Source organism: Musa acuminata, chromosome BXJ3-8 (assembly GCF_036884655.1).
Source record: "Musa acuminata AAA Group cultivar baxijiao chromosome BXJ3-8, Cavendish_Baxijiao_AAA, whole genome shotgun sequence".
Lineage (NCBI taxonomy): Eukaryota > Viridiplantae > Streptophyta > Magnoliopsida > Zingiberales > Musaceae > Musa > Musa acuminata.
Window position 1 is genome coordinate 11,456,889 of NC_088356.1, and position 18,429 is coordinate 11,475,317.

The 18,429-nt window shown below is 42.5% G+C and overlaps 1 protein-coding gene across 1 annotated transcript; it reads left to right on the top strand.

The window, feature by feature from the left end:
* Positions 1 to 8,643: 8,643 nt before the first annotated feature.
* On the top strand, positions 8,644 to 11,969 carry LOC135644916 (amine oxidase [copper-containing] gamma 2-like). Its single transcript, XM_065162890.1, has 5 exons — positions 8,644 to 10,066; positions 10,150 to 10,263; positions 10,748 to 11,197; positions 11,275 to 11,372; positions 11,465 to 11,969. Exons 1-5 carry the CDS (start codon positions 8,702 to 8,704, stop codon positions 11,676 to 11,678), a joined length of 2,241 nt encoding a protein of 746 aa, XP_065018962.1. The 5' UTR covers positions 8,644 to 8,701; the 3' UTR covers positions 11,679 to 11,969.
* Positions 11,970 to 18,429: the final 6,460 nt, after the last annotated feature.

The window sequence follows — 18,429 nt, forward strand, 5'->3', positions numbered from 1 at the left end:
AACTGAAAGGGCAGTATGCCTGTGTTGTAAAACACCTAATGAAAATGGAAAGCAAAATATAGCCTCAAAATAATTACAAGTACATATTTTGATACAAAAAATTAGTGTTTCACCTATAAATGGATTCTTAATGTAAAAGCTTACATGAAAATTATATAAATGTTTTTTTTCACTTATTAAGCAGGCAAGCATTTTCAGTCATTCTTTACTAGCTTAATTTTTTCCTCTAATGGACGCATCAAGCCCAAAAAAGCACACGGAATATGAAAGTGCATGAAGGTACAAATTTTGATAAAGATATCAACTCTTCCTGCAAATATAATAGAAGACATTCATAAGATTATCCTAACGAGCATTTAAATTTATGAGCAGGAAATGTCTATGTGAAGAGAACTAATTTTTTTCTACCAAAGAATTCAATTGGAGTGCATTAGGGTCTTCATATTACCGAGTTGTCACGGACTTAGTTGGTTTTGCCTAAGTCGTGCGGCACCCTTGCATGTCCGTCCGCAAAAATCAGTTTCCTCGAAACTTCCCATAGTCCCTTGCAAATATGATAGAAGACATTCATAAGATTATCCTACTGAGCATTTAAATTTATGAGAGAAATGTCTATACGAAGAGAACTAATTTTTTTCTACCAAAGAATTCAATTGGTGTGCATTAGGGTCTTCATATTATTGAGTTATCACGGACTTAACTGGTTTTGCCTAAGTCGTGCGACACCCTTGTATGTCCGTCCGTAAAAGTCAGCCTCCCCGAAACCTCCCATGATCCCTTAGGACCCACAAAAGAGAGAACGTGATAAAGAAAACGCCTCATTCGGGATCCATAAGTAAACGTTTCCGAAAAAACTTCATAAACAATGCAAATTACAAACAGACTTTACAAGCTCTGAACAATTGCACAACAAAGGGTTAAAATGGTCCGTTACAGATCGATAATTTCTCATAAGTGTCCACATGATATAACCTTTATTTACAAGCCTAAAGTGACTACTAAACCCAACTAAAATGAGACTATTAAGCCTTCGGTCGTCCTTCTACATACTGTGCAAAGCATGAACATACCAAAAGACACGAACATATATAAGCATTACATCAAACATCTTATTTAGAAGTTTATCCGTGCTATTCTCCCCCACTTATTCCTTCAACGTCCTCGTTGAAGCCTTTGCCGGCACTGCAACTCCACGTCTTTACTGAGTCTTCAATCTTCTACTCCAGCTGCAATGCGCCTCTTGGCTCCTAGCTGCTCTCCACTGCTATTTTTGAGTAGTCGAACCTTTTGATCCGCCATGCTGCTTCAACTCACCAATGACTCAGACTCTAATGTGGGGTTGGCTAAGTTGTGTTGATCCCTGTTGGTTTCTACGAATCCTCCGGATAAAGGAAAAGGCCATTTTTACTATGTGCTAATCTCTCAAATGCCTCATGCTGCTTGAACTGGGTGGATGCTTGTTAGAGCTTTAACGAGCATCGCCTCGCAAACTTCTGATGTTTTGGGTCCTTCCTCCACAAAATTTGCTCATTGACTCTTCTTTCACTTAGTTGTCACTTCCAAGTAGATTCGTATCACTTCCGCTTTTGATTGACATTTCGTTGGGAAATGAAGTAGACAATCTACTCTCAGTAGCACTGATCACCATTGGTGAGGATTTGACAACTATTATCTTTTATTATCTTCGAAGGGTCTTTGAACCTATGTAGAGCTCCTCTGTTGGATAGATAAGAGAATTAGGGTACTCGGTTTCGCCCATTCTCTTCAGAGTTAAAAAGGTAAAGATTACTTGACTTCGCCCGCCTCCTCGAGGTTATACTTCATACATCGAGCTAGTTACTGGTCTTCGCCTGCTCTTTGCTCACACTTCTGAAGCACTTGAAGTGTTTGTACTCCTTGTGTTGAGTTAGTTATTATGATTCACCTTCTCAATGCTATCGAACTTCTGGAATACAGAAAGTTTTCACCCCAACTTGGAGTAATTCTTTAATAGATTTGATCGCCTCTGGGATTGTACCATCTTCTCCATCAACCCGACCGCCTACTCCACTGAGTAACAAAGGTACAGCATCACGTACTACTTGCTTCGTTCCTTGGTCGTGCACTCTTGCATGACCCAAAGTCTTTCACTTTCGGCTATCTTGATAAGAAGCTCGTTGACATCGGTCTTACGAAGTTCCTTGGCCTCTGCCCTTCAGCCTTGTCTCGGTACTTGAGTTTGCCTCTGCATGCTCTACCTCCTCGGCCCCTTTCACAACCAAGCGCTCTCTCTCCATGAGAGCAAGGGATCAATAGCTTTCACGGAAGTCCCGCCTCTGCGGTACCATGGCGCTGCCATGCCTATGACCCTACTATCCGTTGCCTCGCATCTACATCCCTTTTCTTCACGATCAGTAGATATGTCTCTGTAGCACTCCTCCGAGTCTACCTCCATTTAACTTATGCTTGATTTTGGGTAGCTAAGTCCCTCTGGACTATCGTCGCTTCCTCGCCCCTTTCGACCCCCTGCTTTAACACCTCTGTGTTCTCCAAATAGCTCCCTTTGGTCGATGGAAAGACAGATTGTAACTCTCATGCATGGCCTCTGCCATCACATTATAGGGTTTGCACCGATTCTGTTTTCCTTAGCTTCCTTAGTAGCAACGTTCGCTTACTCGACCTTGTCATCTGACTTGCCATGCTCCCTTAAGCGAATATAAGCTCTGGAGTAGTCCAACTCTCCAACTGCTTCGATCATACCTCTGCATGATCAAGTTCCTCCCATGAGACTCACTGGTACTTGCATTCAAACTTTTTCCTTGGTGGAACACAGCCCCCATATGCTGATGACCAAAGCTTTCATTCGATGTAAAATTCGATGCACGCACGGAAGACCCGCCTCTACGGTACCATGACCTTCACTCCTTGAATCCATAACCCTTCTTGTCGTCGTGTTGTTCACCGAAGTGGAGTTTCCAGTAGCTTCCGATTATACATCCATATGATCTAATCCATCACGGGACACATTCATGTGTATCGCATTGTCACGAACTGTTCCACCATGATCCGCTGCACCATGTCGCCTCCTAGTGACATCTCCATTGCATTATGATCCTTGTGGGATGAATACAAATTGTGATCCCTCCATGTGTAGCCTTAGCCAATACATCACAGGGTTTCTTCTACTTTCGATTTTGTTTGCTGCTTTGACAATCGACCTTCATCCATCCACTCTTGAGTCACACCTAGATGAAGCACCGCTTTAGGATAGTCCATCGCCTAGTAGCTCCCGAAGTTTTCTGACTTCGTTGCAATTAGTGCACCATTATCTGGATCCTAGGCCTCTGCCCCTACCAGCACAATCTTCGCTGCGCACCGCTTCCTTCATGGCAACTTGAATAGTAACACTGTGGCATATTCTTTAAGAGTACCCACCTCCGTGTCCTCTTGCCCCGTGCCAAGGCCTTCTGAACCCAACTCCGCCTCCGCAAGTTGAGTCGCCTTAGTTCCTCCATCAAATGCTTCTCCGAGATAAGGTGCATGTGCCCAGAAGCTCCCTTCGTCTTTGGCACCATGCAAGATGAGTCCGCTCCATCAGAATGAAGGACTCATGGAACAACATGATCCTGCTCTTGCCTCTGCAAGAGTTCATGTCCTTGACCTTTGTCCAAGGAAAGCACTGTGCCTCCGCTCCATGTTCCATCTTCTATGCTGGCTCCCTTCATGCGGCTTGGGTACTTCGCCAAGTTGCTTCGCTCCTCGTTTTTGCATTGAGTTGATGGTGGCCCTTGCGCCCACCATTCCACGGGTCAACCTCCTTTAAGTCCGATCTTCATATCGACTCCAAGTGTGCTTTCATTTGTGTTGCTTTGGGTCGCTCCCCCACTTGATCTCATAATGCATCCACTAATGCATTCTCTCAAGTGAGATCATTCGACAACTCCTCACCGCTTGCTCGGTTCATTGAGCTTCGTGGAGTTGTTGTTTGTTGAGGTACTCCTCCTCAACATGTACGGTTTGTTGCACATGATTCTCCCTCTGAAGAGTTGGAACTTATCCCTCTTGGATGTCTATCCCGTTAGAGCAATATCTCTCTTCATTTCGGAGACCATCATCCCCTTCGGACTATTCCGATTTGCTAAACAAACTGTGCATTGTTCTGCCTCCTATAAACGTACTTACTAGATTGCGACTCCACGTCAATACAGCCCCCACTACACAACTCAAGGCAACAACATGCTGAACTCGCTACATACTTCAGCCTCCTACGGACGTATCCTTCACATGCTAAAGAGAAAGTTTCAATGATCCATGACGTCGAGTTTCGATCTCCTTGGGATAGCCGTGAACATTCCATCGTCCGCATACACGCCCATGCATGAGTACCGAATTCTTTGAGTTAGCAATTCCCTTTACCTCTGTGAGCTTTACACAACTCTTTCGGTTGCTGAACAACTAATTCCACCTTGCATTGTCTTATCCTTTACTAAGCGTCTCGCTTGCCTTGAACAACATCAAGTATAGTTGTCAACATCGATTCATAGCTCGAACTCAGCCATCACAACCTTTGTGCGCTTCGGATTCTTTCAAGCTTGCTTGTTCTCGTAATGCCTCTTGCGCGAAGGGTTGGTCATTCCTCTGAATGCTAATCTCATATGTCCGTTCTTCCGAGCGACTCCTTTTCCCTACATCTTTATGTCTATTTTCCCCCGAAACGGTCGCGCGTGTGCTGACTGCCCTCAACGCAGCCCCGCTAGGTCCCCAACGTTTGCACGTCAAATGTTTCTATGAGTGCTTGTCCCACTCTGATACCATCTGTCACGGACTTAGTTGGATTTGTCTAAGTCGTGTGACACCCTTACGTATCCGTCCACAAATGTCACCCTCCCCGAAGCCTCCTATGATCCCTTAGAACCCACAAAAGAAAAAACAAGATAAAGAAAACATCTCATTCGGGATCCACAAGCAAACATTTCCAAAAACACTTCATAGACAATGTAAATTACAAATAGACTTTACAAGCTCTGAACAATTGCACAACAAAGAGTTAAAATTGTCCGTTATAAACCGATAATCTCTCACAAGTGTCCACATAACACAACCTTTATTTACAAGCCTAAAACGGCTACCAAACCCAACTAAAATGAGATTATTAAGTCTTCGACCGTCTCTCTATATGCTGTGCAAAGTATGAATATATCAAAAGACACGGACATACATAAGCATTACATCAAATATCCTGTTTAGAGTGCCAACCAAAAACTATGTAGATGTTTCATTTTCAAGAATGTATTATATCTCAAAACAAATTCCCTCAAAAGAGTCTGTCTTATACTAATAATAATACACCGATGCAGAAGAAGAACATGATGGATTAAAAGCCAGATGTGCGGTAATTGAAGATTATTACAAACCATTGGCCAACAAATCCAAAACTTAGGCCTAGTACAGAAGAATCGTAATGAAATGCTAGAACATGATGCATAGGCTTAGATTCTTTAGCTTTGACCGTAAACCAATTCAGGAGCATCTAGCTAGTTTCAAAATGATCTTTCCAAAATCCAGGTTCTAACTGATATTGGGAAAACGATATTGGCTCTAGTTCAATTCTAGTTCTGAAAAGCAAGAGAGAGATAAGATAAACGCGTAAGGTTTCTTTACCAGATGTGGAAAATACCGCAAGGGTTTCACAGAGCGGGCCATCTGAAAGTTGTTTCGAACTATTGGAAGAAGACTTGGAGAGGTGCAGTGATCGGGAAACCGGAGAAAGGGTTTCAAAGGTCAGGAGGAGGAAGATTTTGGGAGGACATGGCCGACGGAGAGAGCAAGGAGGCCTGTTCTCCGATCATAGCAGCGAGCCCGATCTACAATTTGGTCGGCCAGGAAATTTGGATACGAAATTCCTGGGGATTCTGTACTAAATAAGGAAAATCTTATCAGAGAGAGCACCATGGAAGAAGGGTTTCAAGAAGATTTGCGGAGGTCATGACAGACTCAGAGAGGGCGAACCAGGAGCAATCAGGCGCCAGCCCTGATCTGGCCATTGATCAGAAGGGAAATTTCAATCCATGACTTGAAAAGGGTTCTTCACCAAATCTTGAAAATGGTGCAAAAAGCGGCCTCGCAGAAAGGTTTTCAACGGAATTAGAAGAGGAAGATCTGGAGAGGTCATATGGAACTGGGGACGGCGAGACAGGAGGGTGGCTCCGCCCATCAAGGCGGTATGCGTCCCGATCTATCCAGCGTGGACGATCTGGAAACTTCGATCCAAAATATACGGAAATATTCGCCAAGCCTGGAAGATCTTACGGGGGATGATGAAAGCGGGCCATCAGAAAAGGGTCTGAAAGCATCGTCGGAGGAAGGTTCGGGGAGGCCATGGCGTAATATGAGAGGACGGCCCCCTCGACACAGCGGCACCCGCCCCGATCTAGTCATTGGGGCGGCCGACTGAAGGGGGTCTTTACAAGATCTGGAAAATCTCACCTAGGGCGCAGAGAGCGGACCCATCCGAATAAGGTCACAATGCGTCGGAGGAAGAAGATCCCGGAAGTTCGTGAGCGGCTCGGGGAGGGCCGAGCGGGAGCCATTCGCCGTTTGCTTCTAGGCCGGTTTCTTTCCTTGGGTGGCTTCCGATAAAAACCGACCCACGGAGGAAGGGGATCGCGACGGAGAGGAGGGGTAAAGCGGGGCTTGCAAAAGGACCAGCCGGCGGTCCGATCGCGCGTAGGGAGCATAGAAGGGCAGCGGGAAGGGAGGGAAAGGGGAAGGGGAAGCTCTTCGGGCGCTCGATTCTTTCTTGGAGCACGAAACGTGGGAGGCGAGAAGCAGGGAGATGTAACAAACCCGAATTCAAACCCCGAAGCCTCGAGGGGAGCGGGAAACCCTCCGCTCCTCTTTATAGGAAACCCCCCATCCGGAGATCTTAAATTTCTCGTAGTCTAATTTGTTACATGCAAAATAGAAGGCGTTTCCCGTGAAACGATAGCTATTTGAATGGGCTTGGGCCAATAATGGGCCTTTAATCATCAGTGCATGGAAGTTGGAACCCTTGACAATGACCGTGTCAAATATTCCATGTATGAGATCGGATTTGGATCCCAAATGACCGCTGTAAGATCATTCAAAGGCATTCAAAATAGACAAAACCAAACACGACAGGCAGGTTCGGATACCTATGATCAACTTGTATTGTCTCTCGGGAGCCATGACCACCAGATATAGATTCACGTTTCCAGGGGAGGGGCGCCCTGCACTGCCCATTCTTTATTCCACAGGAGAGGATAGAATCGTGGCACAAATATATGCAAGTAAGATACGAAACGCGATTCTCGCTGGTTCCGCGTTGTCGATGAATTATCATCTAAACTTCCTCCCATATGTAAGGGAGAACCACCCACGTATTGAATCAGTCTTTGGACTTGGGGAGTTGTCTTTTTTTTTTTTTTTTTTTTTTCTCTTTAAGCATATATTACTTATCCCAAATTCACACATGATTGATACTGGAGGTAATGCATAATGAATTTAGGAAGAAAATCGATAGTAGAAAAATAACGAACTCATAAGATCAAAAATAAAATTCAATACCAAGTTTAAAATCACAAATAGATACAGAAAAATCATCACAAGACTCACCATTTAAGGACGTATCTAAGAGATACAGAATTTAAGAGAACATTCCAAGAGAGCTTGTGCTAATATCATCAGTTTCTGAAGTTATTTTTAACTCATAAATATCAAAATAAATATTAGTATATGAAACAATCATTTAAAATTTTAAAATTAAGTGTTCTACAGCTAGTAACTAACTTATTTAATACATTCCTTAGTTATTAAGAAAAGCACCTTAAACAGTTATAATTTTATCCAAAAAATATGCTCATGAGTTATCATATTTGAATGGTCGAGTTAAAAACTATGAGACAATATTATGAGCTAAAAAATATACTATAACATAAGCAAGATCCATATGAGCAGATTGTAATAAATTAAACACTCCCGAGTCGAAGAAGAACATGTATATTCACTTTTCGTAATTGATCGTAAGAATGATAATCATAAGAATCAACGTAAAATGACTCATCGTATATATTCTCAAGATACTAATTCAATACTTTTGAAAATCTAAATCTAAAATCAATTTAAGTATTAGAGAAAAAATATTTAGAATATCTCTAACACAGTTCTATAGGATTCTAAATCTACAAAGCCGAATGAGTATACCGACTAAGATCGAACCGTGATAGATATAGGCTTTGAACCAACATCCAATTTCAATAATTAATTTTTAATTTAACAATTTGACTTTGACTCCTCACGAAAGAGCATTGATTAACATATTTAATTTTACACCGTACGAAAAGTAGGGGAATCATGGAGATTCCAAAAGAATCAGAAGAGCCATCTCGAATCTTGACAAACAAATTGGGTCCACTAATGGCATCCTCGTCAGAGCGTGTTGGCTGCTGCGTGCTTGGCCTTCAATAATTGCTCGATCAAGCCTTCCTTTTTATTTTGGGAAGTGATCGTTTATTTATGTCGTTTCAGAAAAATATGGAAATGTGTTGATTCCGAGAGAAAATTAGGAGATTCTCCAGCGATATTTCCGGCAGAGCTGTCCTTTGCTCTGTCTCAATCTATGCCGTCAGCCTTCACTAGTCCTTCTTAAACGCCACCACGCCCCCCACTTCGTTTCCACATAGAGCTTAGGTCGAAAAGGACAATGGAGTCCACTTCCTTCATCCGCTTCCTCTTCCTCATCCTCGCCGCCGTCGTCCTCCTACTGTTCACCCGCTCATGGATCCATCTCCCCTCCCCCGCCGCCGATGAGCTTGATTTACTTGATTGCAACCGCTTCTCCTCTTGGTGCACCTCCAAGAATCGCATCCAAACCAAGCAGACCACACCTTCCTCTTCCTCATCCACAACTCGGTCCGCCTCCTCCTCCTCTGCCGCTGTTCGTGACCACTCCGACGACGTCCCGCGCCACCCCCTCGACCCGCTGACGTTGCGAGAAATCTCCGCCGCCCGGTCCATCCTCCTTTCCCAGCCTCCTTTCTCCTCCTCCCCTTCCTCCGTCATCTTTCACACCCTCACCCTCTCGGAGCCCGATAAGTCCTCCGTCGAGGCGTGGTCGAAAGGTTCTCCTCTCCCCGCTCGCCGCGCCTCGGTAGTGGCGCGCTTCAAGGGCGAGTCCTACGCGCTTACCGTCGACCTCGCCTCCGGCGCCCTGACCACCCTCCCCATCCCGGCCTCCGGGTTCCCCACCATGACCATCGAGGACATGTCGTCCTCGACGTGGGCGCCGCTGTCGGACGCGGCGTTCAACAGCACCGTCCTCGCCAGAGGCGTGCGCCTCTCGGACGTGGCCTGCCTCCCCATCTCTCCCGGCTGGTACGGCGAGAAGGAGGAAGGCCGGCGGCTGATCAAGGTGCAGTGCTACTCGGCGGAGGGCACGGCCAACTTCTACATGCGGCCTATTGAGGGCCTAACCGTCCTCCTCGACATGGATACCAAGGAGGTGGTGAGCATCTCCGAACAGGGGCGGGGCATCCCGATCCCCAAGTCGGCCGGCACCGAGTACCGGTACGAGGCGGTGGCGGGATTTAACGATGACCCGCCGCGGCTGGGGCTGAAGCCGATATCGATCGAGCAGCCGGCGGGGCCAAGCTTCGAGGTGGAGGAGGGGGGGCACATGGTGCGGTGGGCCGGGTGGGAGTTCCACCTCAAGGCGGACGCGCGGGCCGGGGTGGTGGTGTCGCGAGTTCGGGCGAGGGACCCGGACACCGGAGAGTGGCGGGGCGTCATGCACAAGGGCTTCGTGTCGGAGCTCTTCGTGCCGTACATGGACCCGACTGACGCCTGGTACTTCAAGACCTACATGGACGCCGGCGAGTACGGGTTCGGCCTGCAGGCGATGCCGCTCGTGCCGCTCAACGACTGCCCCCGGAACGCGCACTACATGGATGGCGTGTTCGCCGCCGCCGACGGCCGGCCCTACGTCAGGGAGAACATGGTATGCATCTTCGAGCGGTATGCGGGCGACATCGCGTGGCGCCACTCCGAGAGTCCGATCACTGGCATGGATGTAAGCTCACAGAACACACAATCCAAAGGCGGTCACGCCAATCTGATCGAATGAAATGCATCATTAGTGTGACTTGTGAGCAGATACGGGAGGCGAGGCCGAAGGTGACGCTCATGGCGAGGATGGCAGCGTCAGTGGCGAACTACGACTACATCATCGACTGGGAGTTCCAAACAGATGGGCTGATCCGTGTCAAGGTTTGCGTTCATGCACTCGGATCTTTTTGCTCATTTGTTCCTTTCTTCCCTCTGTTCTTCCTCTTTACGTTAGCAAGTGGCAACGTAATTCGTCTGACATAGGACATAGGACATGTTGATGGCAGGAGCCAACGACATAAGTTGACTGCATCCAACGCTTCTAGCCCGCAATTGTTGGATTTCACTAATGCAAAAAATCTTAGGCTTCCTGTCCTCGTCAGCTCCTCATCTAGGAAGTCTTGATCGCAAGGCTTCAACCGATGCCTGCATCGGAAGACAACATACAAAGATCATAGCTGTAGATTCTTCTTGTACAAATAGATGCAGAGATGTGCTCTGTTTGGTGATGCTATTTACGAGCGTATGCTTCGGCGGCGGCACTGCTTGCTCTGTTTCTTAGACGTATTGCTCTACGGCATATTGACACCATGAGAGTCTTAGTTTCGCGATGCAATGTGTTCTGTGCTTGAAATGAAACAAGCAGGTTGGGCTCAGCGGCATTCTCATGGTGAAAGGAACCCCGTTCTCGCACCTGAACCAATTCCCGCAGAACGAGGACATGTACGGCACCATCCTGTCGGAGAACGTGATCGGCGTCATCCACGACCACTACATCACCTTCCACCTCGACCTGGACGTCGACGGCGCCAACAACTCCTTCGTCAAGGTCAGGATGGCGAGAGAGGACGCCAACCCCGGGGAGTCGCCGAGGACGAGCTACATCAAGGCCACTAGGCAGGTCGCCAAGACCGAAAAGGACGCGCAGATCAAGATGAAGCTGTACGAGCCATCGGAGTTCCATGTGATCAATCCGTCCAAGACCACGAGGGTCGGCAACCCGGTCGGGTATAAGGTGGTGCCCGCTGCCACGGCGGCCAGCCTGCTCGACCACGACGATCCTCCGCAGCGAAGAGGCGCATTCACCAACAACCAGGTGATGAGGACCGTGTTTACCATGAGAACTCACAGCTTCACTTCCACGCTCGCACTGACGCCTCCTTTGGATGCTAGATATGGGTGACACCGTACAACGAGAGCGAGGAATGGGCGGGTGGGCTGTTCGTGTACCAGAGCAAAGGGGAGGACACACTGGCTGTTTGGTCTGAGAGGTAAGGAACGATGCTGCAGTACTGATGTAACGGTGAGTTGTGGGTGCTCTTCGTCTCCGAGTGAAGTGACCATGAGAGGTTGTGATGTGCAGGGACAGGGCCATCGAGAAAAGGGACATCGTGCTGTGGTACACGTTGGGATTCCACCACATCCCTTGCCAGGAAGATTACCCGATCATGCCGACCGTGTCCGCCAGCTTCGACCTCAAGCCGGTGAACTTCTTCGAGAGCAATCCGATCCTGAGCGCGCCGCCAAACTTCGAGAAGGACCTCCCCGTGTGCGTGGCCGCAGCAGCATCCGCCTGAGGGCGCTCGTGCTTCCGGGGTGGGCGGTGGAGCGTTACGTGTATAGGGTGCTCTGTATTGTGTGCTTGATGGAATGGAACAGCGGGTGTTGGGATTTCCATGTCCACAAAACCTTCTCATGGCCTGTACTATTAAGCTGCTCTTCTGTCGCATGCCATGTTCCTCCTTCGCAGACTCTTGATTTCTTCCGCTGACAAGGATCTAACGAGAGTTGGATCTAAGGTGTTGCATTGCATGATGTAAAGAGGCACTACGAGCAGCAATAAATAATAGTTTGGTGGTGTGGAAGCACTTCGGTGTCCGACGTCATCGCCTGTGCTCCTTTCCACTCGCACAGAATTCAGTGATGGCATGCGCTGATGATTGAGACCAGCAACATCCTACATCTTTAGATGCATATTGCCATTTCATTTCACTGTAAGATAGCGAATCCACTGGGCATTCCACTAAAATAGTGACAAGATAAGATGTCATAGGAGTTTCATTCATGAGGTACACGGCAGTATTCAGAACTGTTCCAATCCCACGCATGGTATCTTCTTTATTAATCAAAATAAAATGTTCCACGTAGTGTGGTCTTTGTTGGGCAAAAAACATGATTGTGGAAATGAAAAATGAGGATCATGATTCATGTCCTGTGTCATCACCATTCAGAATAGCAAGAAAGAAAGTTTGAATCAAGGTGATGGGTGATCATGATCATTATTTCTCATTTCAGATCTAGATTATACTGGAACATTGGAATATATAATAGCGCCATTATTTTTATAATCACTGAATAGTTTGTGATACGATACAATCATTTTGGTAAATATTTTAGTTAACTATCGGAAGGAATCTTAATTAAATTTAAATTCTTTTAATCAGGGATTTAGGTATGAAGAATCGTAAGATGATTTAGTTTTAAATAAAGATTTAAGTAAAAAAAATTAAATAATTAAGATTTATTCTTATAAATATACATTGAGTATCAAAATTTTGAAGAAATAAATCAATAGGACGTGACGAACAAAAGGGAGGACAAGGCTTTAATTGGACAAAAGCCGAGTAGCCATTTAGATCCATTATTACTAAAGAAACTACACTTGCCAAAAGAAATTGATTATACCAAACAAACTGCAATTGCCCAAAAACAAAACAAATTCTGATGCAACAATACTAACACATCAAGTCATGAACTGACAAAAAAAAAAAAAAAAGAGATAAACACTAATAGAAGTCCCTAATCATAGCGAGATCGAACAATATCAAGGGAAATGTCTTTAATGAGGGGATAAAAAAATTATATAGTAAAATTAAATAAAAATTATAATCAAATAGGATATCAAGATTTACATGAAAAACCTCTTTAACACGAAAGGTAAAAATCACGAGATAAATTAGAGAAAATTTAATATAAAATTAATGAATGTACAAATCTCAGAATCTTTTGTCCAAAACTCAAATAACAATCACAAAAGAATAACTAGGATACAAGGATTATGTTAGTGTGTACAATATCCAAAATCTCTCCAAGTGATTACAACAAGAATAGACTATAAATATGATCTAACATGAGGTAATAATACTATCTGGATGATTGAGAACAACATCTTCGTTATTCTCATATTCTTCCCTTTTCTTTTTCTCTTATTCTTCTATCCTCAATTGCTATTGCTGCTTCTTCCTTTTTCATAATCACCACTACCCTCTTTTTCTACCCTTATTCGTCACACCTTTAGGTTAAAAGAAAAAAGAGTTTAAGTTAAAATGGGCTATGAATTATTAAAATCTACTATGGGTTGAATAATAAATTATCTGCCGAATATTTAGCACTCTTATTAAGTAAGAGAACAAATATCCTATTAAACAAGACAAACAAGCATAGGCGTAATGCTCGAGAAATTTGAGATATTTTTGAGATTCCTTACTTAATTTTAGTTAAGTAAATTAACTAAAATTTACTTAATTTTAGTTAAAATTAAAATTTTTAGTTACTCTTGAGAAATTTGAGATATTTTAGTTAATTTGAGAAATTAAAATTTACTTAATTTTAGAAATTAAAAATTGAGAAATTAATTTGAGAAATTAAAATTTGAGAAATTAATTTGAGAAATTAAAATTTGAGAAATTTGAGATATTTTAGTTAATTTGAGAAATTAAAATTTACTTAATTTTTAGTTATAATTAAAACAAGCAAACGAACTAAAATTTTAGTTACTCTCGAGAAATTTGAGATATTTTTCATGTTCGAACTAATTTCACTGACTTTAGACTCTTCCATGTTTATAGCGAGGATAATAATTATGCAAATTATCTCATTAAATTCGTCAAAACCAATAGATCATCTTTTGTATGACACGATGATGAACAGTTGTGTTTCCTTGATTTATTGTGTGATGATCTCCTCGGGACAGATTGTAACTGTATTAATAGATTTACTTTAAAAAAAATCTAATCTGGAGTTAATTAAATAGCCCAAAATTGTGTACATTGTGAACAAATTTAAATTCGACTAATTGGATTCAAAGTCGTCGTAAAAATTTGAAATAAGAGTCACACATATCGCCACATCCCACTTTCTTGCATGCATGAAACCCTTTAATTAGATGGCATTTACTGGTGCTTATCTTCCTTAGAGTATAATAATTATTTAGAGATCCAATGAGGATATTAACTAATTTAATTGGTAAAGAATATGATAGTTTATTGTAATAATGTCTCGTAGCTTTACTAATGATTGTCGTAATCACATCAATTATTACCAAAAAAATACAATTGTCAAAAGAAAAAATCGATTATTACCAAAGAAAATGCAATTACCAAAGCTTCTATCTAATCCGGAATTAATAAAGTAGCCCAAATTTTGAGCAAAATTAAATTCGACTAATTGGACTGAATTGTTTGCAAAAAATGGAACTAATAGTCATACATTCTGAACCATTCCTCGTGCTATAACTCGTGAATAATGCAATCGACACTTATCGTGAAAAATGAAGTGCTGGAGATCGATCATATCCGCATACACATAGGAAGAAAGAGATAGGAAATGGACGTCTCATATCACGTTTTACAAGTGGCCGATAGTGATAGGCTTGTGCTTTCGCGGTGTGGCCCAAATCTCGTGTTCCACAATTGTATATGCAATTCTAAGAGATCACAAAGTTTTAAGAACGTGTGTGTATATATATATATATATATATATATATATATATATACAATAAATTTTGGAGAAAATTTTAATCTTTATTAAAAATTCTAACAGTATTTTTTTGTTAATACCTAAAATATCTTTAGTCATTGAACATTTTTTTCTCATTTTCCTATGGATCGATATATAAGATGAAGCCGTCGAGTTACAGTATTTATGATAATATAAAAATATTAGAATATAATATTTTTTGATAAATTATAATGTGTTCTTGGTATATATAGATATTATATACAGTAAATTCCGAAGAAAAGCTTAATTTTTTTAACTAAAATTAGTAATAGTATCTTTTTTTTTAACTAATACCTAAAATACCTTTAGTCATATATTTCTTTTTTCTTATTTTTCTATGGATCGGTCCGAATTGATCCAATTATAATATTTTTATACTGTATTACAATATTTTTGATAATATAAAATATTATAGTATAATATTTTGTGATAAATTATAATGTATTCTTGGTATTGCTGAAAACAATATAACATAATGTAGAAAAAACTATAACGTAGTATAAAATACTATAATACTATGTTTATGTACTACGTCATAGTGTTTTCTCGATCTTACTTAAAACATTATAACTGGATATAGATTGGTAAAAAAGGAATAATTAATTGACTATCAAATCAAGAATATTATAAATACTAGATAAAAATGACACCATTAGGGAATTAAGAGCGCATGAGGGACACTGAATATAAAAAGTAAAAAAAAAGTTTTTTTTTACAAATTGACCACATATTATTTTTTAATAAAAAAATAAATAATGTAGATACATTCGATTCGAATTCAGACCCTATAATAAAATTTCAAGTTATGTATTAGATAAGCTAATTAATATATTTTACATATATTTTTTTTAACATTATAAAAAAATCATATATTTTTTCCGTTTACTATAGGAAATTAACATGTTGGAATATCATATCTTTTTAATTTGAGATTTTAAGGGGGATGTGAAAGAATTAGATGTACACAGCGTGTGAGAATTCAAATGATTCCTCGGAATCGTGATCCACGTGCCTCGGCACGACTCCATCACCGAAATCGTTGTCCCTATTGGATTATGGCACGAGTCCCAATTGCATAACCCAAAAGTCGGTTCTATAATTTCTAATGATGTCGACGGTTGAAGACTCGGAAACGAAATCGATTCCGATGCCGGACCGAATGATGAGCCTCGATCAATAGCGCTCGTGAATCTCCAACATCTCGACGATTCCACACGCCTCTCTTTTCCTTCCCCTGAGCAAATTAGGATTCCTCCGTGCCTTCTTCCCCCCCGTTTCTCCTGTCATTATATAAGCCCTCGTGCCGTGTTGCCCTCTTCGTCTTCGACACACACAGCGCTTCCTCGCCTCGACTACGCTCGTGCATACTGACCTTATGGCCGCTCCGAAAACACAGTGGTTCAGCTCTCTTATCAGCTCGACGGGGAGCTTCTTCTTCGCCGGCGAAGGGAAGGCCCGAGGAGGAGGGTTCGGGAAGAAGGACAAGGAAGAAGAGAACAGAGATGAGAGCAACGAGTCCGGCCTCGCGCCGCCGAACAATGAGTTGCAGCCGCAGCGGAGGGCAGCACGGTTTGCTGTGGAACTCGACGGGCTTAACTGCTTCGAGACCGTTGTGCTCCACTGAGGAATCAACGTTCGCAGTACTCAATCCTCGGTAGGGTAGAAGATTGTTTTACTACTTTGGCTATTATGTCATAGAAAGATGCAACCATCAGATCGATAGGAAAGTCCAATTAAGATATGCTGTTTTCTTTCTCTTTGAAATTGTCAGGCTCCTGTCGAATATGCTGCATCTGCTTCTTTTTCCCTTTTCCATCGTCTCTTTCTTGAGGCAACCATCATTCTCGTAAAGATACCGAAATCTCTACCAAATTAATAAGCAGCATAGAGTACATAACCAAAATAATTATGCTCTTGTCAATCCATCCAACCAATTAATTGGGTGGGTATGATTAGAGATTGGAAGGATACCATGTTACCTTCTTTCGAGTCCAATTCACTGGATGGGAACAGAGGAGTGGCACCCTCCTCTTAGATATCTGCTCCGTGTCGTAACGAGCTTCTTCCTTCGTCAAACATCGCCTGCACACAACGCCATGGATGGAATCACTGCCTTTAGGAGTACCATTTTGTGGTTCCACTCGGAACATGTCATGGAGCAAACAGACAAAGCTGTACTGTGACTCTATTCGAGCCAAGTCATGCGATCAAAAAAAGAAAGCTATATAAAGCAGAGCTTACCGTATGAAATTGTTGTCATGCATTCTCACAAACACATTGTCCCAACACAAATTCTAGCCTGTGTTTCCGATACTCTGTCATACTAACATACGTTATTCTAAATAATATATTACACGCCTCAAGGAGGAATCTAATGCTGAGAAAATATTGACTAAAGTTCCAAACATGACATGCAGTTATCGATCAACTATAAACTCGTTAACCAATGGAAATCAAGTTGTAGGTGTGCAGTCACAACTTAATTGACCAAGCCAATAATGATTTGGAGCCGATCGAGATTTAAGTTGTGCAGTCACAACTTAATTTAGATTTATTTCAGCTATCACCACACTCTGATGATTCCAAAATTAACCTATAAACCAGTGTTATCGTCATCTTCGACAATGCCTAAGCTGTGGGGTCGAAAGGTTGGTCCTATGCTTTGAGCTGTATTGTTAGCCTTTTTACAGTGGGCTCTTAATATCATTACTCTTGTGATTAACGTCAATTATAAGGAGTTCTTGTATGCTTCTCTTGTACTAAGTTATGATTAGGTCATATCGAATCCAGAATATAGTGAGATCTAACTAATTTAGTTTTATGCCGAGATGTCAACCGCATACTCATCACGTGGTAATGAGATACTAATCACATGGTACCAAGGTGTCAGTTATATGATGCTAAGTTGTTGACTATGTGGTGTTAAGGCATCGTCACATTCTTATCGCTCTTCGTTTGCCTCACCCCCCACGCATTTCTTGTAGAGTTTGATGAGGTCAAGTCAGGAAGTGACTCTTGTTAAACAATCGATACTAAATCGAATCATAAGTTATTTAGTGCATTTGACTATCTTGGCTATGTATATCATTAAAAAATACTTTACATTGATCTGTACTTTACGTCGATACGATCGATCATGTATGTCGTCGAGATTCGTTTTAGGCCGATTAAGCTATGTCTATTGTCAAAATGAACTTTAGAATGATTGGACGGCACAATCATCAAAATGTACGTTAGATTAATCCGATTACGCGTGCCATCAAAATATATTTTAAATCATTCAACTGTGCATATCATTGAAATGTGTTTTAGGTTTCTTACAAAGAAAATGATTCACCAATAGTGATTCAAAAATTAATGATTCCCATGATTAGAACATAGAGGGGCAAGTCGGAACCGCCCTGGCAGCAACAACCCGTCGCATCCCGGCATAGGTTAGATAGATCCGACCCGCCGACACCAAGGTCCCCTCTCCCCGCCTTGAACTCGTCCCGAATAGAAATATTTCTCCACATAAAGGAGAAGGGACTACTCAAAGATCCTCACCCG

Excerpts from the sequence above, each read along its gene's own strand:
- LOC135644916 (XM_065162890.1), top strand. The coding sequence starts at position 8,702 with ATGGAGTCCACTTCCTTCATCCGCTTCCTCTTCCTCATCCTCGCCGCC. Across the intron at positions 10,067-10,149 it reads GTCCGATCACTGGCATGGAT|ATACGGGAGGCGAGGCCGAA; the intron begins GTAAGCTCACAG and ends ACTTGTGAGCAG. Across the intron at positions 10,264-10,747 it reads ATGGGCTGATCCGTGTCAAG|GTTGGGCTCAGCGGCATTCT; the intron begins GTTTGCGTTCAT and ends TGAAACAAGCAG.